Below are 20,794 nucleotides of genomic sequence, written 5' to 3'. Positions count from 1 at the left end.
TTTTTTTTTTTTTTTTTTTTTTTTTTTTTTGTTACTTGGCTTCAAGAGAAAACTAACGGAAAAATCTGATTTAGTTGTTTAGCCATATTTCTTCTGTCAAATCGGAGACAATATAATAAGAACAACTGAACGTTAACTTCGGTAGCACTTAAGCTATAATGCCATTCACAAAATAAAAATCTTGCTATAGAAATCCGATTTGAACAATTYCTTCGGAGATAGCATTTTTGCCTTAGACAAGAATACATGGCAATTTCGTGAGGATATCTCGTCGGTTCCGAGAAACTATTAGCTTTTCGGGGAGAAAAACTAAGGGACTATCTTAAGTCTTTGACCCAGGTCGTTACGTTGATCTTTACGTACATAATTTCTAGGAGCTCCTATGTTTCCTTCTGTGTTTTCCAAACATCGTGGCAAACTCATATACCCTGTTCAGGGTATGAAAAATWAAAAATATAACTCATTTGGTTCCTAGAATTGGCTTCTTWTAATAGTTGTTTTCAATACTGAGTGTTTATCATTTCATTTTTGGAAAATGCTACTCATTTATTTCTATCTTCGTGTATCGAACCCTAATTTATGATCACTCTGYTTATGTCACTGAAAATAAAACATTAGGTAGTTAAAGCTTTGCAAGAGCCTTGGCGAGATACTTTTACAATTTGATATGATTCTTAACACTATTTGAAAAATAGAAGTTCCTATGAGTTCTAAATTGACCCCTTGGATTCATGATTTTTTATGATTAAAGGCCTTACTGTTACTTTCTGGCCTATATGTTACTGTCAAAAAATTAACGAAAAGCCTGTGAAATGCATAAGGAACGGAGAGTAGASTTTTGAATGATTATAATGTACTTACATACAGAAGARAAAATGGCCAATAAACAATTCGTGTTTGATTTTATATTTCGTTTGGATTTTGTAAAAATGAATAGAAAATTAAAATATTTAAAAACWATCAAAATGCTTACTTCTGTTTTAGAMGKAATATGCATATTGACAAAAATTAGTGAAATTAAAGAGTTCGGTCAATGGGGGAAATAAACAGGAAGAGGAAGTGGGATTRACCACATAGATTTTTTTTATATACATCGCAAAATCATTTTTTTTTTTCCAATATTTTCGATTAAACTTTGTATAGAACATTCGTCGTTCTCCATCTTCAAATTCAAAATTATGTATCTGTTGACAAAAAGCGAAAACAGCTGATTCCGTACGGAAGATGCGAACAGTTTCGCATTTTCCTTAAGCAAATGACGTTTGAAAAAACTTAACGAAACTTGATGTAAAGTACATTATAGTTGCAACATACAATTTGTGTRTATTCGGACAGTTGCTTACGCTGGCTTAAGCTAGCTTACGCACATTATAGTTAGGCCTGAAGTCAGTAAGCCGGCATGAACAGTAATATTATGTCTCATTGCTAAAGCAAAATTATGTGTGAAATATATATAACTTTATATTTATATATGAAAGATGACGTTAATTTAATTTTAGCACGATAAGAACTTGTGAAATCAACAAATTGGCGTCAAGAGCAAAGCAAAATGTAAGAAAATCGTGACCACTTAAACTAAACGATGCTTGTTTGGCATTATCCACATGTGTAAAGAGAGTTATAATATCAGGGCCGCATTAACTGGCAATATGGGGCCGCTTCGAAACTACTTAACTATACGATGMCTGTTCAATTATGTTTCTTAAAAAGTATTGGTTTGCATTTTATATGATTTATAAAGATTTTTTTTTTAAGTAGAAATAAAATGAAATAATGTCGTTTTACCTCTCTGACCACAATCACACACTTGGATTTTTTGAAGAATTTTTTTTTTTGAAATATACTACGTTCATTCCTTTTAGCGCCTTTTAGTTATTGCCGGCCCATTTGACTCAAATACAARAGAATCCTGCACCGTTAACTGCCAAGCACACAAATTGAACTACCTTGTTACCCAGCATGTAATCGCTTCTTTAGTGAACAAACTTTGTATAKAAGCATAAATTTGCACATACGCATGTACGTATGGCCGCCATTTATAATGAGTGTACATATTTGATTTCCATTTTAAATTAATGAGTTTTACAAAGTGTCACTGATAACAACACGAATATGAAAGGTAGTTTAATCCAATAGACTGCAGTACGCTGCAGCGGAATACTCGCATTTATTAACTAAGAATCGAAAGGGGACTGGAGGCCCACGCAAGGCACGACATAGCGCCGTTTTCGATTAGACATGCRAATGACGATGGACCACAATGTCAACAGCAAGCAGTCAGCAGCCCGCAGTCGTATTAGCAATCGCTGGCAACACCAATGGTACACACAAATAAACGAAATCACAACAACAATCGTCTRAAGTCAATCGAATAAGGCTGGTGCGAAACATGAACATGAAAACGCGCGTTTAAAAGCAAATATTCGTGTGAGTTTTGTGATTGTCCAGCAGCCAGTGACGGATTCGATAAAAGTAGAACAACAACAAGCGAGTGTGCGTGACTCTGTGCATGCGACAAGTTCTTACACGAATATTTTGTTTATACTATAATGCCAAAAATGCTAAAAATCGCAAACATCGCTTGTTTTGTAGATTGAGTCAAAATTTTGAAACATGAAGAGGCGTTAAGTCTTTGAAGGACACTTCTTCGCATATTCTTTTTAGCTTATAAGTGAGATTACGACGTGCCTTTTTGCGAAGTTAGTCTCTAAAATCGAAACCGTCGCCTACGAATTCCAAAATTAGTTAATTGAAAACATTGTTAGTTATAAAAAAAAATGTTGAAATGAGGCCGTGACAGCTAAATAAATGTTCTTTGTTAAAAAACAAATTGAGGTGTTTAACTTGGACCATAACTTTTATTACACTGGACAATAATTAAAAAAATGTAATCCGATTTTTCCTTGTTGTTGTTTTTGTAGCGTCTTAATTCCTCCGAGACGACAGTCTTTAGCCRCATTAAAATCCGGGTCCGTAGAACCAACTGTCGTGGCAACGGTTTCGACTTTTCCTAACACTCATTGATTCGTGTCTSGGCTACTTTTCTCTTTAAGGCGTTAGGTGGGTTTGAGAATTCTTCTTTGTTTGTCTTATTAAGTTTACAACACCTGTTTAATATTGTCCAAGTTGATCCGAGTAATAGTTTTAGAGATACAGCCTTGACAACTTCTGCACTCGAGGCTAGCTACGCTAAATGCACCATCTCTAAACGCGGTTTCCTCGAAACTGTGTTCTTGAAGTCGGTGGACATGATATCTCGAAAATTTGTATGCTTTTAACTCAAATAAAACAAGAAACCCCGTTAATCAAAATGGCCGCACGAAAGCTAAAGTACCCTTCACATGTGCATTTCTTACATTATACAGCGGTATAACAAAACGGTCATTGAATCCATGTGAAATTTTGTGCAGTTTTCCATACAAAAACTTCATTTTGACCATTCAGTTTTCATGTATCGGTGATTCCGATAACTAAGCAGGTTCATGAGGGAAAAGGACATAAGGAAAATTTCATCTCAACTCAAAACCTTAAGGACTATATATTATTAACATATTACCCATCCAATTTGAAAGATTTCACATAATTCGATTTAATTTCTAATTCCAGTGAATCCGTGCAGTCGGAGCAAACGCGSTCATCGTCTAGTGAGAATTTGCCCTTTAGCATATCACGCTTGCTGTCGAAGCCCTTCGAAAACAACAACAAACAAAGTCCTGAAAAAGATATACAGAGTGAACATGACTTGGCTGCGTACAAGTTGGCCACCAGCATAGCAACATCGACGTATGGCGGCGCCACCGCACTCTATACATATCCGCATCTGTATCCCACCGCAGMTGCGGCTGCCGCTGCCGGACATGTACTACGCGTACCGCCGCAACGCACACCGCTAACCTGGGCGTTACCGCCGTTGCACCACGCCGCTCTGGCACATCAGGCGGTCAAGGACAGATTGGCAGGTGAGTTTGTGTAAATAAAAAAAATACAATAACAACGATTTATTATTATAAAATAACAACAAATTAAGAGCAACCAAAAACATGAGTATTAACAAAAGAGCTTCCGTTTAACTACTGTCGCCGCCACTGCTTTAAACAGGAGTTTGGTGTATTTGAATTTTTTCAATTTAATGATCCATCAAAAACGTCGGTAACATCAGCCGTTTTGTGCCAGCCAAACATATTGGGCGGCAAAACGTTGTAAACGCTGTGGGGCATCTACTAAAATCACCATTTATGGATTGCTCATGTTGTCGTTAATCGGAATTGTGTCAAAATCAGAAGGRGGTTAGTGATGTGCGTCCTGGTAATGGAGAATACAGTTCGATAAAAGAGCAGTCTGTGACGTTTTGTATCAAACTGAAGAATGAACCCAAAACTCATGAAAACTTTTGAAAAACGTTTTCACACGGGATTAAGGGGCACCTTATTGGGTGGGAAATTTGTAAAAACTCGATTTCATATTTCGATAGATTCCTTAAAAATAATATAATAAGTTTAACATCCCAAAATATCTCAAATACCTTTTGAATTACAGTCTTCGAAAATGTAGCCGTTCTAATGTTTTCGAACTTGTTTGTAAAMAAATTTTTAAAACTTTTTAAAAAGATTTAGTTTGGTGTCCTTTCGAAGATGGAAGATTGAAAACAGCATTTTCGGCATATTTTGCTTTTTTGCTATAAAATTAATGCTTTTTACTTTTCATTGGTAGAGTTTTTCACGTGGTGGGTCCCAAACCCAACACACAACCCTGGAGAGGAGATGTTTCGCCTTCTCACTTTAKCTCGCCTTAAAACGGATGATTCCTGGCTACCCAGGAGATACTTGGTCTAWGACCGGAAGTCGTTAGCTGCTAGAGCCATATGTAAAAGAATCGTTCTGMCTAATTCTAAGTGAAGGGAGATCAGAGAACTTTCTTCACTTGCGCAATTGTGAAAATGCAATGCAAAACGAAAAATATGTGATGTACGCGGAGAAGATGTGTTGTTGAACGACAATGCCCAAAATTGGYTTCTGGAAACACTCTTAAAGCCACTGTGGCTAAAATAAAATCGACCAATAGAAAAGAAGGAGTGTTACGCCAGGAAAATACGAGACTTTTTAAAAATTTGAGGACTCGCGAAAAGCTTTTGCACTTTGAATGGACGAATGGGATGTGCAACCACACCCACCATATTCTCCAGACTTAGCACCTTCAAACTACACGTATTACTTTCTCCGGTCGGTCTCTACAAAATTTGTTGATTGAGAGAACCTTCACTTCAAATCAGAACATTAAAACCACTTAGACCAGTTTTTTGAAAGCAAAGATCAGTAATTTTACGATTACGCATTCGATATCTTACACGAAAAATTGCACAAAGTATTGAATCAAAATGTAGAATACATAATTCCATAAAATGTTTAACGAAATAAATAAATAGTTTTGAAATTATGCTAAATAAAAAAAACGGAATTACTTAGTGAACAACATATTTTTTGGAATAAAGTTTCCATCAATCGAAAAATTAAAATTTAACAATAATCATAAATTATATTGAACAAGCGATTTTAGGGAATTAGGTCAGTCTAGATCCATCAAAGAATGTCTATGTTTGGCACTTTATTCTGGTATTAAAGAAAGAGGTAGCGAACTAGTATTTCCAGATTTTAGAATGCATTTTAGTATTTATAAGTAAATCTTCCGCATCACATTTTACGAGAAAATTTTACTGTATACGTATGATAGCCCCCGATTACCTCATTGCTCGATTCGAAAAATTTTGCATCGACAAAAAAGCATATAAACTTTCTAGCTCATTGACCAGCTCATTTGAGGCGAGTTGAACCGATAAATTTTTGTTTCACTATTCTATCAGTTTATAATGATTATACACATATACAACTCTAAGCTGTATTTGACACCAAACAAAGTTGAATKTTTTAAAAATCAAAGACTGGACTAACAACTTAAAAACCTTCGGCATACTCATAAGAAACTATATCGCTTTGCACTATTCTAAAAAACTAGTTTCTTTGTACTCAAAAAATATCCAAAAATATTCGTTTAATCCAGAAACCGTCTGCCGTGTTTTCTATTTGTACAAAGTCMACAAAAAAATATTCAGCTAATGTACTCCTAAAAAGAAGATACCGGCATGTGTATATTCTGTTCCAAAACATAGCTTCATTCATCCTACGGCCCACATTTCAAATACCTTGCATGAGTGCTGTAAAGACGTCAACATTAATCACAGCAGTCCTCACTCAAGCGGAACCCATTGGCTGTGGATTCCGGCTTATCAGTGCTTTGGCGTAAAAGCTTTTTCCGTACGGAAGACCACCGGCTGGAATTTGACAAATGAATTGCATTCAATTATCGCATTACAAAGCATCAAWGAGTCTGGTTTTAGTGGTGAAGCTGTGGCAGCATTGCCTACAAAGCTGTTAAAGAGAAGTCATCAAGAAAGAAYTCTGCAAACTATTGATTTCACTTTCTATGAACTGTCTTGGCAATACATCGCATATATACGCAYACATAAACACAAATGTACATATGARTGTGTGGGTATTCATATGTGCTACTTAAAATGCAATAATAATAACAATTATAGAGGGAGTAGCATACAAAATGACTAAAAATGGCACAAGGCTACTGTTTTTCGTTACAAATTGTGGTGTTGCCAGCAACAACAACATTCACATATAACACATTACCGCCTTCAGAGTCCCGCACAACAACAATAACAATATTGGAGGGGCCAAAGCAGTAGCATTAACATGATTGCCACAAAGCACGCACACTTCAAGAATGCGTGCCACATCGATCTTACAAAAGAGTGTTGCAGTGAAAGCAACAACAACAACAAAAAATTGCAAGCTATAAAATGCAGCAGCTACACAACCACTATACATGGCAAGYGTTTTGAAAAAGGATGTGTGTTGCAGTTGCACGTTTGCGGCAACACGCACTTGCGCACAGGCATTTTGGTTGCAACAAGGGGGGCGGCGTGCGCGGTTGACGTACTAAATGGTGGCAACGTGTCACACAGCTTCCAGCGGCACACATGGGCATGCGCTGCTTCTGGACTGCTGAACCGATTATCATTGTTGCTACTGTTTTACGGATGCTCAGACTTTGATGGAGGCGCGTGATCTGCTCGCATATATGTATACTATAGGTGTATATTGTTGTTGCGTTTTAGTAGTTAGTTGCAAACTTAAATGGCTAAAGTATAAAAGCATGTTCGCCTTCAAACGTTCTCAACTACACATAGCACTATCACCCGTTGAGCTGCGATGAGTTCGCCGCCCAGAAGTACTTACTGCCACACACTAGCACTTGCCACTTTGGGGAGGCCCATTGCAGCCARCATGAAGAGCCAATGCTGCTAAAGATGATTCGACGCGTTAAGTATTCATTTTCGAGAATATCCAATTTCGTTTCCGTTGGTTGTGATGTTTCAGTGAGGCTCGAATCAAGCTTTGCTTTTACTAATTTGTTTACATTGTGCGTTCCTTGCATGTGTGTAAAGGAAGACGTGTGCTATCGTGATTAATTCTGCGAAAAAGGGTGTTGTGTTAGGAACTCTGAACGTTTTTATTGGGTGTGAAATTTTAAAAGTGATCAAGGGTGCTTAGAAATATTTCTTTAAAGAGATTTTCAAAAACTCATCGCAACATATACGGTATAATGAATAACCCCTCTTGGCTATGCTTGAATACTTCTCTCGGCATTTTTGGTATGCTTTCTTTTGTACATGCGAAGATGCAACTAAAACTTTGGTCCAGAGCATTCGTCCGATAAGTCCAATTTTCGACGCCTCGTTTGTGCATTTCCACTAGTAACTGACGAATAACGCACGTGATGTTTTGTTCCAAGGCCTGAATCGAAGCGGGATCGTCCGCGCAGACTTTAAATTTTACATACAAAGCKTGAAATTATCAGCTCACCGAAAATTTGACAAAAAAATTAGATTTTGTTCAAAGTCTGTGAAAAAAAGGAAAATTTAATATTTTTTATTTCCTACGTTAGATATGTACTAACGGAATATGCTTAATTTTTTAATTTTATATGAACCAACAATAAGTTATGCTGTCCACGGCGAGAGCACTTTTTTGTGAGACACCCAGGGAAATAAGGTCTCAACGGCTGAAATTACAACATTTTGTATCGAAATTTCAGGAGATACTGTTCAAATATCTACCTTTGATATAACATTTTATATTTTCAAATATATGATTGCTTATATTAAAAAAAATTGTAAAAATACCTTTATTTTGTATCTCTGAAACCCACTGCGAAAATGCGGCAAGTCGTTCCATACGTCAGTCCGAGTTGCTGCGAATGGCGCCGAATAGACTCTCCACGGTCTTTCACTGAGTGTTAGACGTTGTGTATTCGGTCGAATACTGTCCAATAACGAACGCTGGGTCTCCAAATGGATGATGATGCTGCGAATAGTACACTCAGTAGGCCGGTTATGTTGACCATAATTTAGCGAATTGCGCAAAACACATACTTTAGCGAAAGTGAATTTTCGTAATAAATTTGAAGGWTTTCAGGCGTAAGGCAATGAAATGCCAAATAATACTGAAAAAATTAATGAGACAGCTTGACGTGACAGCTCATGCGAGATCTGTCAAAAAAAGRCTATTRAAAGRACACTTGGAAGTTTATTTTTTATTAGGAATAGAGATAACACTTGAACTTCAGAAAATATGTAATTTGTTAATTAGTTTAGTTTTTAAACTTTCTGGATAAGTTTCAAAAATTAATTGGAATTACAAATAAATATCTGTAATATAACGAAATTTTAAATTTCTTGAATCTAGATAATTACAGATAAATTATTACTCTAGAAACTTTTATTATTCCATATGAGCCACACCCCTTCATTATCTGAAAACAAAGGTCATGCGAAACATCCCTAAACTCCTTCTATGACAGAAAAACGCAAGCCAATACAGCAAAATATAAAAATCGAAAAACCAAAAATATCACCGCAGTATTTCGTATTTGACCTGTTTAGCYCACCACTTAGCAGATCAATTTAAATTCGTGTCACCGACGGACGAACCGTAGACAGCATTTGTCGGTTAAGMTGCTCGACGCAACATTGCGTTGCCGGCACTCTCCGATTTCGCTACTCTTTCAAAGTACCGATTGAAGTGTTCGATTTWAGCACTGACAGCGCGGTCGGTCAGCAATGCGTCCTGAGTGACTGTGGACTTTTCGTTATTTTAATGAGCTGGTTTACATGACTTTTTAATTTCGAGTAGAAGGAATTAATTACGCGTTGGGCGGTCGTAGCCGCCAAAATGACTTTGAAATCGAAGCGCGAACACTTCCACTAGCATACATACATACATAGCACATGGCAGTAGCTTGTGCGCGGCCGCGTTTTGTCGTGCAGACGTAGAAACTCACTTTATGCTCGCGCTTTCCGCAAACGACGCGCCTGGTTGTCGGCATATTCCTCTTATCCATGCAAATTGTGGAGGTCCGCGCATGCGCAAAAGCCGCTAGTTGATGCATACTTAAGCGTAAACATATATGTATGCTTATGTGTGTGTTTGCGCATATGGCTCTGTTAAGCTTTTAATTTTATTAATTACTAAACATCGGCTGGTAGCCGGCACTGTTCATACATTTCCGCCTGCACCTTTTTTATTACGTGCTTCTCAGTGTCTTCTCAAATTTTATGCGTCAATTCCACAACTGACTATGTCACATACTTGCCTCAATTCGATATATTCGATTCCTATAAGCAGAAAATATTCAATTTTATATCTCGACCGTTTCTTCTCCGCCTCGCTACCTCCCTGCCTTGCTACCTCACATCCATACGATTTCTCRCTGCGCGTCGCGTCGCCCTTATTGTGCTTATTAATTCTTACACTTTTATCAGAAATTTACGTTGTCGCTTGTTGTGCTCTTTGTCTTCGCTGATAAGGTGGCGCCTTGGCTTTTTCCTCTAAATTGACTTCTTCCAGTCGTTGCCCCGCATTAGCACAACCATGGTGGCAACATTTCATGGCGCGGCCTCATCTGTTCTTATGCTTCGATGATTTATGGATGCCTTAAGTCGTTTCTGAACCGTTTAAYGATAGGACTTTATGCATATTTAGCGCCGCTATGCGACAGTCATCAACAGTCATTGAGTAACAGTTCGGAAGTGGTTAGTGGCGACAACGATGGCTGCACCTTCGTTTCGGACTAAGTGAATGCATAACACATACGAATACTTACTATAGATACATATGTATATTGCCTGGATTGAGAAAAAATATTTGTAAGATACAAAAATAGAAGCAAGTGGTGGACATAATTGCTTCTGGAAGGAGGCAAAGTACTGACCAAATAGAAAAAGCGTATCAATATTTACTCATAAATGGGCTTAATATGTACATTCTCAGAAACATAAAACCCGCCTAGTAACATTTTRAATTTTCACACTAATTTTGGTATGAGCATCAGAATACAAAAATGTTTTACAAAAATTGAGAATCATCTCTAATTTTGAATGACATACATACATATGTATGTAYCGGCTAGGAYAATCGATTTTCAAACACTTCTCTTGAGGCGAATTTTTTACCATCAAAATCAGTCACCGTAGATCATGGGTGGATTCCCYAAAAGTTAAAAGTTATACATTATTTCTATCATAAGTGATACTTCGCGAAGAAAAGGACTTTCAGTTACAAGTACAAAATTATATACAGTACAGGTCCAAATTAAGAATTTGGTTTTAGAGAAACANACAGTACAGGTCCAAATTAAGAATTTGGTTTTAGAGAAACAACTCGATCCCACGAAACACATAGCAAAATGAAAAAAAAAATATTATCTAAAGTGGACTTGGAGATGGATAATATCAAAAATTTATGATATTCCCAAACAAAGATAATAAAGACTCCGTTTTTTCCGTTTTTAGTGCCGTTTGCTAAGTATTACCGAGCCGTAAGTATACCCCCGAATTATGCTGCTATTCAGTAGTAGAAACTTTAAACTTCTTTGTGAAGTTTACCCTTTTCGTAACGCCATATGAAAGGGCCACATCGGCATTCATTGCTGAGACAGTATTATCTTTCCTTTTCCTTTTCCCTTTTCTTTTTCCTTGTCATAAGTTTACTTTACCATGTAATGCCTCCCAAATGGGGCCATTATCCAGAGATATGGAGATGAAGATGCCGTGTGTAGAAATCGGCTTGTCCGCCAAATTTAAAAAAATTTAAAAATCGGTTTGAAAATCGATTATKTTTTATTTATTTTAAAAAAGAAATCGTAAAATCAAAGACACTTTGCAGGCTGAATATGAAGACTATTCTCACTCGAAGTACTCTTTCACAATGACAACGTCGCCAAGGTCACATGCGCCTTATGAGTTGCTTCCAATTCAAATTTTCCAAATTTTGATTTTTCATTACTTAGCTCAGTATTTGTCGGGCCCCCATCGAAAAACATTTTTATTTGATAATATACATATTTGTATGTATAAACATATACCCATCAACCTGTATGTACATGGCAAAGTCAAACTTTATATTTCCTTATTATTTAAATTCMCATATTTTAATATAAATTGAAAAATTTCCCATCTATAGACGCGACTTTGTGCATACAAAATAAATATTTCACAATCTGACCTCTTTGATTCAAATACTTCAAAAACTTTTAGGTCAAACTTATTTTCATAAGAGTTGCTATTATAAATGAYTTCTATGCCCGATAACGGCATAAGCAGGAAGCAATTTGCTTAAGTACTTTCATRAACGTAAAATCGATGTTTAAGCAGTCGTTAAATATTTTCAAAGTAAAATTTTGCCAACCTCAACGCACCAAATTYCTTAGTAAGTTTCATATCCTTCAAAGTACCTCGTTGCCCTGCTGCTGCATGTTAAACCCCAAAAATCATATCTTTGCTATTTTTCAATTTATCTAAATCAAGTTCAACTACTAACTATGCTGGGGTATTTACATTTTCGAAAGGTCGTCGTATCCTATGCAATAAATACATACACATACACACACATATATATTTTAAGCAAATGCCACACCGTTCTCACTCGTCCTTTCGCCAGGTTCCGTCGGTTTTCCGCATAAATAATGCATGTTAAAAGCTTTTCGGATTATTCGTCTTGTGCTGGAGCCACCACATTCACGCGACGCTACACTCAGCGCAAGAAGTACAAACCGACGAAGAGTGGGACGATGCTTAAGAAGCAGCCAGAGATGTAGAGAACACTCAAACACTCGGTTGATATCATAAAATTTCATATCCCCTTCGGATTATTTAAAAACGCTTGTGTGGGGCAATAATAAATAAAAATGTACTTATATAAAACCGTCGAGCTCTTGCAACGTTGTTGTACACATGTGTTTTGCAGGTCGCTAAGTCRGCCCCCCGCAAGTGAGCTGTTACCGTAAAACGTTACATTACAATAAATATTTACGTGTATATGTTGTTGGTGTGTTTGTTGATTGCCGAATTTCTGATATATGCAAATTCAATCGCAACCAACCACCATTATTCGCAAGCAGCCCCACTCCTGTGAGSTACGTTTGTGCGCTCGTAACACTTTTACAACTACATAATTCGTTKCTTTAAATGGTGGGCCTATAAAATTATGCTTACGTGGTTTACAAGAGATTTAAAAGCCTGCCCCCAAGCTCGAAGCCCCTTTCCTTTCTGGTTGTGACTGCCACACTCGTAAAATCGGCAACGTTCACAACGTCGATACACGTGGATTTTGGGGCTGAGCATGAGGGTTGATCTTGGGGTTAAGCAACCATACATACATACATACACTCGCTTATTCAGCGCAGTCTCCAAATGCCGATATATGCATTTGTGGGGTATGTGGCAAATCATGTGCTTATGATGTGTAGCGTTTGCGGTGCGATAAATGACTTTTACTGCAATTGATATTACCGAAAATATGGGCGAAGCACAGCAATCCTGTACGCACATGTGTATATACATACTTATATATGATACATATGCTCATATTCAGCTACGTGTGAATTTTCGATTGGCCGTAAACTCTCGGCATATTGATTCCTCGTGAATTTATGCTTTTTCGCCGAAGCATAAACAAYGTATAAAGTTTGATATTATTCTGSATTTACCTTAGTCGAAATGTAAAAAATGAGTTGAGCTTTGACTTAGCTGTTTTTATGTGCTTTTGTAGAAAGCATCAATAAGACATGCGATTTGTCAGTTTAACACGTGATCACGTGCTTGCAAGCATGTGAATTCTAAGGAAAATTCGAAGTTTATATTGGGAACATGGGAAAAATACGAGTTTAGATACATCATAAAATGTGGAAAAGATTGCTTCCAATTTAAATATGTGAATTATGTATATTTAAATATTTTGTATTTACGGTTGGTGCTGGAACACAAACATTAAGCTGTTAGAGGCTCCACATCACGCCGCGATTCGTCGTAGCTTAAACGCCTTTCCTACATCACCAACTAAATGTATCTTAGAAGAAAGTGGCTTACCGTCAATAAAGGAAACAGTTTACGAAAAAACGATACAACTYCTTCCAAATATACTTAATTCTCCAAACACTGGCGTCCAAAAATGTATAACTCTTGCAGCAAAAYACATAAGGATTTTTCAACYCAAATCTACTTTCCGCCGCTGTCTTCAGTTCAAAACGTACATATGTTTTGAAGATATCTCAATCCGAGTGGCTAAAGTGCTTCGACAATTGGTTCAAACGCATGTAAAAGTGTAAAAATATTRATGAAGAATATTTTTAAAAACATTAAAATGATTTTCGATGATTAATATTTGTTTTTGTTATCGAATCACGAAATACAAATGGCAACCCTAGTAGTATACTATATAACATAATTTCTTCAAACTAAGGGTAACCTACTAAAAACAAGCAATTAATACACACAAATATCAAAAAAAGAAAGAAATAATCCTATATTCAGTTGATGGTCCGCACTCAGACACTTTTGACGCATTTAAACACTATTAAACTAAAATAAAAACTTAATTGCATGGGTCGGCGCTTCTACTTYGCCGCTAAGAAGAAGATATAAAAAGTTAATAATTTTATGAATGAAAAAGTGAAATGCCAACATACACATCAGTAATACCGAAGCGTCCGTCTGTTGCACAAGTCGTTGGGCTTAGCCAAACGCAAATGACACACGCACTTACCTCTTCCAGCGGGTACACGCAACACACTCCAACTATTTAAGTATGACTGATAAGCCGAATTTAGGATAACAACAGCAATTAGGATCGCATCCATGTATGTTTGTATGCGGAAGATACAGTGGCATTAGTCTGGTTGCATGCTCACTGCTCGGGGCGCGGTCATTTTGAAGTGTCTAATTGATTTCACAGCAGGTATACACAGGATAATTGATACAATACATTGTGGCACATTCGCACCGATGAGCTACGCCGTTATACAGGTACATTTGCTGACACACCGCAATGCCACACACGCATGCACACATAGGCTAAGCGCCGCGCCGGAAGTAAATATCGGAAATTGCTTGTTATCTCTGGGAATTTATTRCTTTACAAATTGCTTCGAAACTGAAACCCTACAATTAAATTAAGTTGAGTTCATTGCTCGATTGCTTAGACGCCACCGTCGGTAGGCGCACCACAATCACATGCTTAGACAATAACTATATATGTACTATGACAAAGTCCACACAATTGCGTGCCCTTTCACTCACAAATATTTGTACGAAGAGTCTTAAATGATAATCAGCTTCTTTATGTGTATATAGCTGTACTAAAAAAACATTATTGATGTGCCTTTTGTTTTTTATTCTTCTTACAGCTGCCTTTCCCATCACCCGTCGCATCGGACATCCATATCAAAATCGCACACCACCAAAGCGGAAAAAGCCCCGCACATCCTTCACACGCATACAAGTCGCCGAATTAGAGAAACGTTTCCACAAGCAAAAATATTTAGCCTCCGCCGAGCGAGCGGCACTGGCGCGCGGTCTTAAGATGACCGATGCACAAGTGAAGACTTGGTTCCAGAATCGGCGTACGAAATGGAGGTGAGTGTTGTTACTGAAACATATATTTCTTATAGATAGATAGATATTTATTTATTTCATGTACAATAAATATACAGGAAACAAGAGAAAAAAAAACAGCACTAGCTTGAGGCCATCAGCTGGATATTTGTTATAAAAGAATTCAGTTATACTATCAGTGATCCCATTTTGCACACTTAGAAAACTTAGAAATAATCTTTGAAAGGGGATTTTGAAAGTTTCGAAAACAAAAAAAAAAGTCAGAGGAAAATCTAGGACATAGGATGTCGTAGCGATGACTCTYGTATCGTTTCTGGCGAAAAAGTTAATCACAAACATGCACTTATGTGTCGGCACGTTATCGTAACGCCAAATCAATGATTTTTCTGCTCACAAATCCAGTCATTTACGACGCAAAATGGAAACGAAATATTCGTTATTGACCTTTGTAACGAACTCATTATGAACCTGGCTACAGTAATAAAAAACGATGAACTTTACTTTGAMTTTTTAACCGACTATAAAGTTGTTTCTTCGGTTTCGGCTTCGAAGTCCCTTCGTACATCTACGATTTGGCACTAGTAATGGAAAAAATATAATATCCTAGGGTACGTCGTTATTGAACACGCTTCTTACCTAAAACATGAACCAAAATGTATTGAGTCGATTCATAAGAGATGTAGAGATCCTTTGCAATCTCTCTGATGCCACCACCATGATTTTCAAGCACTGTTTTCAAAAACTCTTCGATACCATCGTTATTATTACAGCTGGATGGAAGATTCCGTAGTTATTCCATTGGAAACACAAAATTTGAAGCAAGCTTAGGTTAGTTTAGGTTAATTTAGGTTAATCTAGTAGGTCAATAAGCCGGACAACCTATATACCAGTTTGGTCCTTTGCGATACCAGATGGAGCTTAGATGCGTAGTCTTGCCAATGCAGGACAAGGCATCATGTTTCTACGGTCTCTTCTATCGAGTTCCAATAAGAATTTTGAGTACTTCCGATCTACCATTTTGCACATGACTTTTGTAGTTTTGCACCCAGGTAGCTCGTTCCATCGTTCTAATGCATGGTTTCTCAGTGTTGATCACGTTTTCGGATGTTGGCTGTATACCCTTCTTGGCAATCTCGAGCGATATTTCGTTGCCTTACTTCTGGCAACACTTTACTCTGCTTCCCAAAACACTTCTGGCGGATGTGAGATACGAGGTTACTGTCTTAATTGTTGCTTGACTGTCCGCGGCTTTCGCAATAGGAAATACCTCAGCTTGAAGTATACTGTAGTGGTGTAGAAACTTAAAATGTTGTCTTAAGCCTAACTCTGAACAGTATATTCCAGCACCAATATTTTCCTGAGGAACAAAATAAAAGTAGTATGCAACAATCATGTGATTTATCAATATACACTGATCCGAAAAGACCGTAACACTCCAGAGAGTTTATTATTTAAATTAACAGAAATATTTACGACAAGTCCAAAACGCCAAAAAGCCTAAGCTCAGTGAAACTAGAACTAATATTTGCACTCTGTCTTTTAAACCTTTATGACGTGAAATAAAGAGTAAATAGCAAAATGGATTTTTAAGTTTGGATTTGCGGTGAATCGAACAAGCAACTGGTATAAGTCATATAGACTGGCATAACGAATATGACGAGATAAAATAGCATACGATTTAATCACTATATCTTTTTTTTTGTACATAATTCATCTAAAAATTTCTGTTGTTGACTTTACAAGTAAATTTTGTTAAAAGATGACAAAATTCAAAGAAGGGAACCAGGGAAAAAGCGCATAAAAGTTTACTTTTGAAGGTATCTCGCACAACTTATACAATTGAATTTATATTTATCGCAGAAAGTTCCACTTAAAATCGATTTTAAATTTTTAAACCGAAAATACTTTAAAACTTTTTGGAAAAAAAACCGAAAAGAATATCTTTGAGTTTTGTTTAGAAAATGCATACCTTTTGCCAACGAGAGTTACAAATGAGTAAAATGTGTAGTTGCAAAAACTTTGCTGCCACTGCGAGAGGAGTTTAAAAAAGTGCCGTTATTTATTATGTATGCGTATGATATAAAACGTGTAAAATGAAAATAAGCACTTTAAAAATTCATGAACACATTAAACGTGTAACGTGTGGAACAATGCCACATTTCAATTTCGAGCAGACCGCTTTTTCCCTTTTTTTCGCACCGTTTGGCGACGCCTAACCGCCCCCATAACTGTGCTGCGGCGACAGCGGGGGCGGGATATGGAAGAAGTGCGTTTTTGAAAGTGAGTACAAATTTGTGTACAATTTTCATTGTGGGCGTGAGAGTAGGTGGAGGGTAGTTATATCTTTCAACGCTTCAATTTTCAACCCTCACAAATACAAACATATATTATACAAACATGTATGTGAAGGAAGTGTTTTAAAAACGAAAGAAAACAAATAGAGGGTTTATAAATGGCGGCCAAAATATTGTTGGAGTTTTTTATTTTTGTTATACCTTCAACAGAAAGTAATGTCGAAGACCTTATAAAGTATATACATTAGGGTGAGGCAAAAAAAATCAATTTTTTTTTTTCGTTTGGTACTCGGAAAGGTTCTTAAGCAACACTAAGAAAAAGATCTCTCCAATTAAGAGCTCTTAATTGTAACGAGCAAGTCCTCCCACTTACAGTTTTCTATTTTTTTCTTATTATCAGTTAGAAAAATTCATATTTCCTTCTAGCTACTTGAAAAAATAACCTGTTTTATAGATTTTGTTGAAAATTTAACGCACTACAAAATGGTCTCTTAAGGTTTTTTCGTAAACCTAACTGTTTAAAAGATACCAACGATTAAAGTTTGATAAACATTTTTGAGCCAATACCATAAGCGAACCAGTTCCTAAGTATTTAGAGTTATCAAACTGAAATTTTGCACATATTCTTCACTCCCCAAAGAATAGCTTATTTGTCGGAATCGTCGATATTCGACCACTATAGCATATAGCTTCCATACAAACAAGCCGAGTAAAATCAAGTTCTTCTTCATATGGGATAAGATGCGCTTCTGTAAAGGGTATCATAATCGAAGTTAACGTTTCTTGTTGTAGTTTAATGTTAAAAGCATGGTCACGCCAACGCTTAGCGCTTACGTAGTGATATCAACGGTTACAAAACTGCTAAATTATTTATAGTAGATTTTGCGTTTGGTAATAAAGGCGGGCGCGCTTTTAGGCATTTAGAATAAATAGCAGTAATTTCGGGGTAGTAAGGAGCTTCTTGGTTATATTTATCAGCAAATTATGTGTTGAAAGCCATCGATCAGAAACTGTTGGTTATTAGTTAAATAATTACGGGAATATATGTACTTGCAAGTAAATATATCAAAATTATATATGTAATTATAATCGCTTTGTGACAGCGGCTGTAGCGCCAGCAGCGTCTAATGCGGCAAGCAAACACATTAACATTTTAATGGCCAGCGTTCACTCAATCGTCGCATTTACATAGGAAATGGCCGCTGATTACAATGGTGGACATTTTTTACCATTTTTTTTATACTTTTTTGTTGTTGTTTTTGTTTTTACAACTGTTATTCGTGTCCCATTGCTCATTGCGGGTTGCACTATTTTATCCCCCTAGACTGCTCGAGCTTAATTTGTAGCTCATTAATTTCTTTTGTGCGCCATTATGCCTGCACAGCCGGCAGAGTTGCCTCCAGCAATTGCTTTAAATTTCGTGATAAATTCACTGTTTGCATTTGATTAGAAGTTTTTTCACTACTCTGTTTTTGTGTCGAAATCATTAGATTGTATATTTACTAAAAGCAGTTAACGTTGACAGCTGTCATCAAGCGACCGTATTGCATGCCAACACACACACACGCACATCTAACGTCCATTATTTTTTTTTCAGCATGGAAGCAAATCTAACTGGACTTTTACTTTGCATGTGTCAACGTGTATTTTTGTAAATATTTATTGATACTATATATAAATACTATATACACATACGTATTTACAAATTGATGTGTCTGTGTGTTTGCTATTACTTAAGCTCTAGCACTCGCATTTATTTCTAGCTCTTTATTTACTAGTAAAACACACATATTTTATTTGGTGACTGAATTAAGTGTGTTCAACATGCAAACGTCGGCGAAACTGCGAATTGGCACGAGTAAATCACAACAAATCGAGATATTGAAATGATAGCTGAAAATAAATTGCCTGCGCTTTCAATTAATCGCCATACAAATTTCTTGATTCACTGAGTAGTCGCAACACACACAAACGCACACATGCCTGCAATGCTGTGACACAAATATGCATACATACAGAGACACTAATAGCCAGCTTTGTATGCAAAAGCTTGCGTGTGGAATGCATATTACGAAGTTTTCGTATGGTGATTTGTTTGTATGTGSGCTTTTTGTAAACAAATTAACTTTTCAATTAAAGAAATAAATAACCGCAAATACTGGCATGGGTTTCACATCAGCGACAGTTATTTAAATTGTTTTTGTATGCATATACATATAAAACTCGCTTGATTGACATAATTAGTTAATAATCATGGAAAAATATTAATTGTAAGTAAATTTTAGGTGATTGAAATTCATGAAATTTGTATATTTCAATAGAAATTTTTCAATACTAATTAAAATTGACACAAGTTTGTAATTATTTATAAAAAGAAAAAAACATAACTTTATAAATAAAATGTAAAATGACAGCTATTATTTAAATAATGCACTTAAATATCTATTACTTTTACTGTAGATATGAACTCTATTAAAAAAATGACGGTATTGATACACTGATGCGAAAGACCGTAAACACTACAGAGAGTTTAGTATTTAAATTAACGGAAATACTTTAGACAAGTCCAGAACCCAAAAACTTTTCTTAGTGAAGCTAGAAGTTATGATATTATCACTCTGAAACCTTTATGAGGTGATATAAAAGGTTAATAGCACAATGGAATTATCAATTCAGCTTATGCGACGAATCAAACAAGCAAGACGTTTAAGCCATATATGTAGACTGGCGTATCAAGATAGCAAGATAAACACGATTGCACTTAAATATCTATTATTTTTACTATAAATACGAGATCTGTTAAAAAAATAACGGAAATTTTCATTTTTTGAAACTTTTTTCAAAATAGCCTCAACCCATTTATGCCACTGCTTCTTGCAATCGTAGAAACACTTCCCAGACCTGTTTTTATACCCTGAGCAGGGTATAATAACTTTGTCATGAGGTTTGCAACACCCAGAAGGAAGGATCGGAGACCCTATAAAGTATACATATAAATGATCAGTATGTCGAGCTGAGTCGATTTAGCCATGTCCGTCTGTCTGTCCATCTGACTGTATATATATGAACTAGTCCCTCAGTTCTTAAGAAGCTGCTTATTTCAAAGCGGGAAATTGGGTTCCATATGATTTAAACCCAAAGCATATTGAAAAACTATTTGGTTTGTCAGATATAATGCTTGAACGCTACAAAAAGATACGTTTTTGCCTCGAAATGTAACTGGTGATGTTAGTGAAGCCATTRTCCTGAATGTCACAATCCAAAAGGYCAAATCAACTGGAAAAGAATATGAATATCCATGACGCCACGGCGCCAAGGAAATCTTCAGTATTTGGTAAAATAAGAAGTGTGCGCTGTATTATGCACTTATAAAACTGAGTGAAACGCTCGCGACAACAACTCATCAACCAAAAGCGAGTGATTCAAGAAAAATTCCGGAATTTTTTACTATACTCAACACGATAATTTTCCGACATAACCGTTC

General features: G+C 36.4%; 1 protein-coding gene across 1 annotated transcript in view; it reads left to right on the top strand.

The window, feature by feature from the left end:
- The window catches only part of LOC108975233 (T-cell leukemia homeobox protein 3), a 36,526-nt gene that overhangs the window by 4,068 nt on the left and 11,664 nt on the right, over window positions 1-20,794 (top strand). The window contains exons 2-3 of the mRNA XM_018943583.1: window positions 3,607-3,959; window positions 14,809-15,037. Of these exons, the coding sequence (XP_018799128.1) occupies window positions 3,607-3,959; window positions 14,809-15,037 (582 nt within the window). The remainder of the gene's footprint in view (window positions 1-3,606; window positions 3,960-14,808; window positions 15,038-20,794) is intronic.

Source organism: Bactrocera latifrons, unplaced genomic scaffold (genome assembly GCF_001853355.1).
Source record: "Bactrocera latifrons isolate USDA-ARS-PBARC rearing strain unplaced genomic scaffold, ASM185335v1 scaffold_63, whole genome shotgun sequence".
NCBI classification, from domain to species: domain Eukaryota; kingdom Metazoa; phylum Arthropoda; class Insecta; order Diptera; family Tephritidae; genus Bactrocera; species Bactrocera latifrons.
Note: the sequence above shows the minus strand (reverse complement) of the source record. Positions and strands in the feature narration are given on the sequence as shown.